The sequence below is a fragment of the Chanos chanos genome, chromosome 9 (genome assembly GCF_902362185.1).
Source record: "Chanos chanos chromosome 9, fChaCha1.1, whole genome shotgun sequence".
Lineage (NCBI taxonomy): Eukaryota > Metazoa > Chordata > Actinopteri > Gonorynchiformes > Chanidae > Chanos > Chanos chanos.
This window is the reverse complement of record NC_044503.1, coordinates 1,200,817-1,208,652: the sequence shown is the minus strand read 5'-3', so window position 1 is coordinate 1,208,652 and position 7,836 is coordinate 1,200,817. Positions and strand designations below refer to the sequence as shown.

The window sequence follows — 7,836 nt, the reverse complement described above, 5'->3', positions numbered from 1 at the left end:
GAAATCAGGTATGCATGTCAGTGGAATGATGTGGAATGTGATATGATATAGTCTTAAAACACAAAGTGAATACCCGACATTTTATCTTCTTGATCACTCAAATTGATTCCACGGTCATACTCAAACATTAATTTGCCTGATTCTGCCGAACGTGGTTCGTTGGGTGATTTTGCGTATGCATCAGATATGAAAGTTTGTTTCCTTTCAACTATTGACGGAATGGTTTGACAAAACATTTAAAAGTCTGGTCTTTCGTTCATGCCTAGTTACGAATGGAGCATAGCTTCTACGGAAAAGGGGCCACGGATGTTTATGGGAATCGTCCGTTGTCTTGGACATGTCTTCCATCCACAAGGGGAACCATCTACATTAGATTTGATTTTTGTTTTAGCGTAGTTCTTTATCGGTTGAAATCGCTGCTGTTTCTGAGAACACTGTAACGGAGTTGAATAGTCCTTCCTGTGTGTGTTTTTGTGGGGTATAACTTGTTCTACGAAGTGAGGTTATTATCTACAATGGTACTGTTTGAATGAGTGTGTTCACTCGCCGTGGTTTCTGCTTACCCCGGTCCGCTTGGTCTGTTAGCCAGTCGCTACAGATCGCCACAGTGTAATAAAATAGCAGTATTGGAAAAGCGGATACCGTGGATACCACATGCACGAGGGGGAGAGTGAGTATTTCCTCTGTCGTAAATTAAACAACGAAGGAAGTGAGAAAGCACAGGTTTTTTTTTTTTGTTTTTGTTTAAATGTTTTTGTCGCACAACTTATTTTTTCCCCGTCATTTAAGAAAGTATTGAAACCAATGTGGTGATGGAGGGAGTCTTTTCCTATGCATTTTCGTTGACAGTCGTGTTCTATGAGATGTGCCAAAACACTTTTGCTGACTTCTTGTTGAAGCTTTGACGCTTTTAATGCGTCAGGAAAAAATTGTGAACAAAAAATGGGGGCTGTCATATGTATTCCGTGCAAAAAAAAAAAAAAATGCACTGTAATTTATTACAATTATTTTTACATCATGAAATTAGGGTTAACGGATTTTTTTAACGAGTTCATTTAGATTTACGTTTTAAAGAAAAAAAAATCTGTATTAAACGTATTCGTTTTAGTAATGTTTCGGAAATACCACTTTTTGACCATACATTTATTTGAAGAACTCTTATAATTTGCCCAATTTCCCCATTTTGTCCCTTTTTAACAGACCAATAATGACATGTTTTCCCTGTCTCTCTCTCTCTCTCTCTGTCTCTCTTTGTACTTTTCATAATTCCATTGATCAGTGTTACAGTACCATGTTTTTCCCACTGAATAAAATTCTGCTGAATGAAACCCCACAGTGCCACAGTGACCTATTTCAACAAAATGACTTTATTTCTCACTCTTCTTCATCAAAAGAAACAAACAAACAACACCCCCCCCCCCCCCCCCCCCCCCCCCAAAAAAAATCAAGTTTTCTGAATCAGGTTGAAGACGTTTGGAGAGAAAAGGCAGGTGGGGACAGTCCAGGGCAGACAGACAGACAGACAGACAGGTGGATAAACTCAGTGCAGAGAGAAGCCTCAGTGACTTCCATAAATTAGAGCAATAAGGTTTTTAATCACACAGGCAACAGTCTGGATTAGCAGATGTTTGCTGGTTGACGCTTCGATTAACCGTTGGGATTACGACAAAGCCTTTATTCACCATAGGACATGCGGGATCATAAAGTGGGTCAATGACCCCCCCCCCTCTCTCTTAGCTTTTATAAACTCCACCGTGGTAAAACTGTGGAGAAACAACTGTGGAGAACAGGGAAGAAATTCAGGACTTGGATCACGGATGTCTGCTGGTCCTCAGTGAAGAGAACCAATCTATTTATAAACCATTTCAGATTACAGATCATCCCAACAGAGAGTGAGTCAGCAGGACGCTGCCGGCCGAGGTAAGGCAATCTCAGAGGGATTATTAGCCAGGCTCACTGTCGTTTAAACCAAATGTGTCCAATGAGAAGCAACTTGTTTGGAGCCAAACTGGATTAAAGAGAGGCAATCTGCCAGTAGAATGACAGTCAATATAAAATAAAAATAATGCAATCATTCAAAGGAGGAAAAATCTACTGTAAAGATTTAATTTTGTAAGACAATTGTGGTTGCAGAAGACAAAGTTTAAGTATAAATAACATCAGTTTTCGTCTGATGAACAGTCAGAGGCCAGACGGCAGTTTGTCCTCAGTGAAAGGCAGAGACTAACGGACATTGGGCTCGTTCGCACTGACCATGTTCGCCTGTGCTGAAACCTCCCTGGGGCCTGTTCACGCATGTCAGGTCTGAGCGTTCTGTGTGACTGTACCCCACAGACTTCACATCAGAAAACTGATCTCACTGGCAACCTCAAAATACCCCCCCCAAATTTCAGATCACGTTTGGAAGGGCTGCGGCTGATCGATTTTGATTTACACACATCAACTTTTAAACATTAAGAGCTAAAATAAGATTGCATTGCTTCGCCCTCAGATGACATAAACCTGCTCTAACCGCCAGTGTTTTAAAAGCCAAGTTCCCCGCCGCTGGTCCTGTGGGTTTGTACTGCTACAAGGCCCCGTGTGGAGAAGCCAAACGGGTGCAGAGTTCAGTCCCAAACCAACACACGCTCTCTGAGCTACGGTGCCAGCGCCTCCTGTTAGCTGCCCAGAGGAGAAGAGCTACAGTCGTTTGGCAAAAAGGTTTCAGGGTTCAGAGAAACACTGAGGGTCCAGGCAGACTGGAGACAGAACAGGGACGATTCAGTGAGAAGAGGAAGGACCCCCCCCCCCGACCAGCTAAGGGACAATCAAATAAACGGTTAAGAACATGTTTGTTTGGCAGAGAGAAATAAAAAAAGACAAAAATCAAGGCTCATTTTTCAAAATTTGATGAAAAAAAAAAAAAGGTAGACAAACAGATTAAAGTAATCAGAGAGGGGCGTGGCCCTCCGTGCCAGGCCTCTGAGAGGCCCCGCCCATGCTGCAGCAGCAGCGGCCAGGTTCTGGAGCCGTGTTCACGGGTCCAGCGGGCTGGAGGAAATCAGTGCTGTTTGCTCTTGGGCTGAGATACTCTGCGCAGAACCCCGTACAGAACCCCAAAATGCTGTAGGAACACAGAACCACCCCAGTTAACACAACAACAACAACAACAACATCTCTGCATTACTAAAGTTACACTGAAATAAAAACAAGATTTTTCTCCCCCTCTCACTGAATATGGAGCAAGAGGCTGAGTTTGTCCGTGGGCTTTCTCTGTGGTTCTAATGAAAGTCAGTAACAGAATCAGTTGTGCAGTGGCAGGTGAACTCAGGTGTGTGAGTGTCTGTGGTGCTGAGGAACAGGCATCTGACAGGGGAGCTGAGGATGCCCCACAGACAGCATCAGCTGTGATCCCCTTCAGCATTTACAATCATCAATCATCGAAATCATCAACATTTCATTTATGAAAGGTTTGCCGTATATGACTCTGAAAATGGTTTACCTGGATGGCCAAATACAACACGCCCAGGTACGCTGCGATGCACACAGCCAAGAGCAGATCAAAGATAGCTGGCTTCACCCTAAAAACCACACAACAACACAAAGAAAGAAAACGGCGAACCAAATATTTAGCCAATTTCTCTGAAAACAAGGTCAAAAACCAGCACTGTCAACATTGCTTTTGACAGGCATGACAGGCGCACCGTGAGGGACGGCTGCGGACTTTGTCATGTTCTGGGAAGACAGGGGGGTTCTCAGGGCACTAACCTGTAGGCATTCATGGTCTGTTTGAGCTGATCGTAAAACACAAACTCTGGATCCCTGAAAAACACACAGATGACAGAGGCTCGATCAATAACATTTTCATGCATTTATCATAAGGATAAGAGAGCACTGGTCACTATGCATGCGTCTCGTTCCACATGAGAGAGATGGACGGGACGCAAGTCTTTCATTCATCTGACTGGCAAAAAGCCACGTTCATTTCCGTACGGGTCATGGTTCTGGTCGTCACGGTTACCTCTTGTCGGCTTTCACGTAGTGTTTCTTGACGTCTTTGAGGTACCGACCCAGGTAATACTCCAGTGTGTTGACCAAGCTGCTGTCTTTGTCCACCAGCTGGGTGGCCCGCGGTTGGGCCGTCAGCCAGTCCACCACCGACGCCAGCTGCTCCTCCTGCACCTGCTGTCCACGGAGGCCAAGAGTATTACAATACAGTATCAGTCATACCCGCACTGGTAACCAGTATTACACAATCATACCCACACTGGTAACCAGTATTACACAATCATAACCACACTGGTAACCAGTATTACACAATCATACCCACACTGGTAACCAATATTACACAGTCATACCCACACTGGTACAACTGACAGCCAGTGACACTGGATGACTCCTGTTTTCACAACCACTGAGAATACACACGTGGAGTCTTTTTAGGTGAATGTCCATGCACAGACTCAGGATTACTGTGACTCACCATCTGTTCGGTGAAAATCTCCAGGTCTCCCTGAGCGCCCTGTGTGACAGACATAAAGCAAGTGTTTTAGAGGAAGGTTAATGACAATGTTCATTAGGATGATCAGTCAGACAGAGAGAGAGAGAGAGCAGGTAACACACGCTGAGTGGACTGCATACAGAACTTCCACAGTTTCTCTTAATGAAAAAGCCCAAACAGTGGCCCATTCCTCTCCAAGCATTCAAGGTTTATGTCTTATCTGAGAGTGAGTGAGTGTGTGTGTGTGTGTGTGTGTGTGTGTGTGGGCGTGTGAGCACTGAGTGCACATCTCAGACTGATCCGATTCTCTGTGGGCTGTCTGAGGACACAGTTAAACACACACACACACACACACACACAAGAAGAGAGAGAAACACAGCTGGCAGCGCTGATGCGGGTCACCTTTTCAGTGAGGTTGTAGATGACTCGGGCCAGAGCCTCGGCGATTAGCTTCGTGTTCCTTCTCAGTTTTTTCAGATCCACCCCTGGCCTGTGATAGGACGACATCCAACACACGTCAACCCCTTTTTCCCACCAACTGTACGCTTAGTCACATGACCAAAGAGTTCAGCCAAGAGAGGGTGGGAATGGGAGGGGACAAACTCCAGCACCACAATGAGTGACAGACAGAGACTACCAATCAGCACCCACCCGGTGTTGATTTGTCCCGCCCCATCCAGAGAAGAGGAGGAGACTGACCGCACGTCCATGATGCTCTTGCGGACGGCGCCGCGGTGGTTTTCCAGGTGGGACAGCGTGAATGCCGGGAGACGGCGGATTCCAAAACGCTCGTGTTCCCAGGCCAGCGTCTCCTCCGCCAGGTTAATCTTCTTATGAACCATGGAAAACTTCAGCTCTGGGAACTGACTGGCACTGACCTGATACAGAACCAGAGACCACAGCAATAAACACCTCCAAACATGACAGACCTCAGACGTGCAGTGAAGACAGGGAATGGGGAGAGATGTAAAACAGGAGAGGGACCTGACGACTGAGTTTATTTTCTACAGACCACTGTCCGCTCAAAGTGCGAGCTGATTGGTCAAATCTTATTTGTAACCCTCGAAGACAAGACTCAATCAGAAAATCTTCTTTTATGAAAAGATGATAAACTCTCTCTCAGGCCTGAATGTGTTTACTTAGGATAAAGAGAGCATTTACACATTTGTAAAAATCGTATAAACAAAACATAAACTTGTGGAAGAAATGTATAAGGAACTAATTTGATATTGAAATTTCTACTGAATTACAACGATTTTCTGTGAATTTCATTTGTGTCTCTTCCTGTCTGACAAACAGGAAAAGAAAGCAGAAGTGTGTGTGTGTGTGTGTGTGTGTGTGTGTAGAGTATGTGTGTGTGTGTGTGTGTGTGTGTGTGTGTGGGGGGGGGTAGAGCATGAGTGTGTGTCTGCATGTGTGTGGGTGGGTAGAGCATGAGTGTGTGTCTGCGTGTGTGTGTGTGTGGGTAGAGTATGAGTGTGTGTGGGTAGAGTATGAGTGTGTGTGTGTGTGTGTGTGTGTGTGGGTAGAGTATGAGTGTGTGTGTGTGTGTGCGTGTGCGTGTGTGGGTAGAGTATGAGTGTGTGTCTGCGTGTGTGTGTGTGGGTAGAATGAGTGTGTGTCTGTGTGTTTGTGTGTGTGTGTGAGTGTGTGTAGAGTATGAGTGTGTGTCTGCGTGTGTGTGTGTGTAGAGTATGAGTGTGCGTCTGTGTGTGTGTGTGTGGGTAGAATGAGTGTGTGTGTGTGTGGGTAGAGTATGAGTGTGTGTCTGCGTGTGTGTGTGTGGGTAGAGTATGAGTGTGTGTCTGTGTGTTTGTGTGTGTGTGTGTGTGTAGAGTATGAGTGTGTGTCTGCGTGTGTGTGTGTGGGTAGAGTATGAGTGTGTGTGTGTGAGTGTGTGTGTGTGTGTGTGTGTGTGTGTGTGTGGGTAGAGTATGAGTGTGTGTCTGTGTGTGTGTGTGTGTGCATGTAGAGAATAAGTGTGTGTGTGTGTGTGTGTGTGCGTGTGGGTAGAGTATGAGTGTGTGTCTGCGTGTGTGTGTGTGTGTGCATGTAGAGAATAAGTGTGTGTGTGTGTGTGTGGGTAGAGTATGAGTGTGTGTGTGTGTGTGTGTGTGTGGGTAGAGTATGAGTGTTTGTGTGTGTGTGTGTGTATGTAGAGAATAAGTGTGTGTGTGTAGAGTATGAGTGTGTGTGTGTGTGTGTGTGGGTAGAGTATGAGTGTGTGTGTGTGAGTGTGTGTGTGTGTGTGTGTGGGTAGAGTATGAGTGTGTGTGTGTGTGTGTGTGTATGTAGAGAATAAGTGTGTGTGTGTGTGTGTGTAGAGTATAAGTGTGTGTGTGTGTGGGTAGAGTATGAGTGTGTGTCTGCGTGTGTGTGTGTGTGTGTGTGTGTGTGTGTGTGTGTGTGGGTAGAGTATGAGTGTGTGTCTGTGTGTGTGTGTGTGTGTGTATGTAGAGAATAAGTGTGTGTGTGTGTGTGTGTGTGTGTGTGTGTGTGTAGAGTATGAGTGTGGGTAGAGTATGAGTGTGTGTCTGCATGTGTGTGTGTGGGTAGAATGAGTGTGTGTCTGTGTGTGTGTGTGTGTGTGTGTGTGTGTGTGTGTGTGTGTGTGTGTGTGTGTGTAGAGTATGAGTGTGTGTGTGTGTGTGTGTGTGTAGAGTATGAGTGTGTGTCTGCGTGTGTGTGTGTGGGTAGAGCATGAGTGTGTGTCTGCGTGTGTGTGTGTGGGTAGAATGAGTGTGTGTCTGTGTGTTTGTGTGTGTGTGTGTGTGTGTGCGTAGAGTATGAGTGTGTGTCTGCGTGTGTGTGTATGTAGAGAATAAGTGTGTGTGTGTGTGTGTGTGGGTAGAGTATGAGTGGTGTGTGTGTGTGGGTAGAGTATGAGTGTGTGTGTGTGTGTGTGTGTGTGTGTGTGGGTAGAGTACGTGTGTGTTTTTGTGAGTGTGTGTGTGTGTGTGTGTGGGTAGAGTATGAGTGTGTGTCTGCGTGTGTGTGTATGTGTGTGTGTGTGTGTGCATGTAGAGAATAAGTGTGTGTGTGTGTGTGTGTGTGTGGGTAGAGTATGAGTGTGTGTGTGTGTGTGTGTGTGTGTGTGTGTGGGTAGAGTACGTGTGTGTTTTTGTGAGTGTGTGTGTGTGTGTGTGTGGGTAGAGTATGAGTGTGTGTCTGTGTGTGTGTGTGTGTATGTAGAGAATAAGTGTGTGTGTGTGTGTGTGTGTGTGTAGAGTATGAGTGTGTGTGTGTGTGTGTGGGTAGAGTATGAGTGTGTGTGTGTGTGTGTGTGTGTGGGTAGAGTATGAGTGTGTGTCTGTGTGTGTGGGTAGAGTATGAGTGTGTGTGTGTGTGTGTATGTA

At 45.6% G+C, this 7,836-nt stretch overlaps 1 protein-coding gene across 4 annotated transcripts in view; it reads right to left on the bottom strand.

Annotated features, from left to right (window-relative positions):
* Nucleotides 1-1,488: 1,488 nt before the first annotated feature.
* Nucleotides 1,489-7,836, bottom strand: part of ncln (nicalin) — a 14,796-nt gene continuing 8,448 nt past the window's right edge. The window contains exons 9-15 of one of the 4 annotated variants that reach the window (XM_030784957.1): nucleotides 5,132-5,358; nucleotides 4,883-4,970; nucleotides 4,463-4,501; nucleotides 4,001-4,164; nucleotides 3,748-3,801; nucleotides 3,482-3,560; nucleotides 1,489-3,103 (exon numbers count right to left, since the gene is read on the bottom strand). In XM_030784957.1, coding sequence (XP_030640817.1) covers nucleotides 3,041-3,103; nucleotides 3,482-3,560; nucleotides 3,748-3,801; nucleotides 4,001-4,164; nucleotides 4,463-4,501; nucleotides 4,883-4,970; nucleotides 5,132-5,358 — 714 coding nt within the window. In that variant the 3' untranslated portion in view covers nucleotides 1,489-3,040. The remainder of the gene's footprint in view (nucleotides 3,104-3,481; nucleotides 3,561-3,747; nucleotides 3,802-4,000; nucleotides 4,165-4,462; nucleotides 4,502-4,882; nucleotides 4,971-5,131; nucleotides 5,359-7,836) is intronic. The other 3 variants (XM_030784958.1, XM_030784959.1, XM_030784960.1) reach the window with 3 other exon arrangements.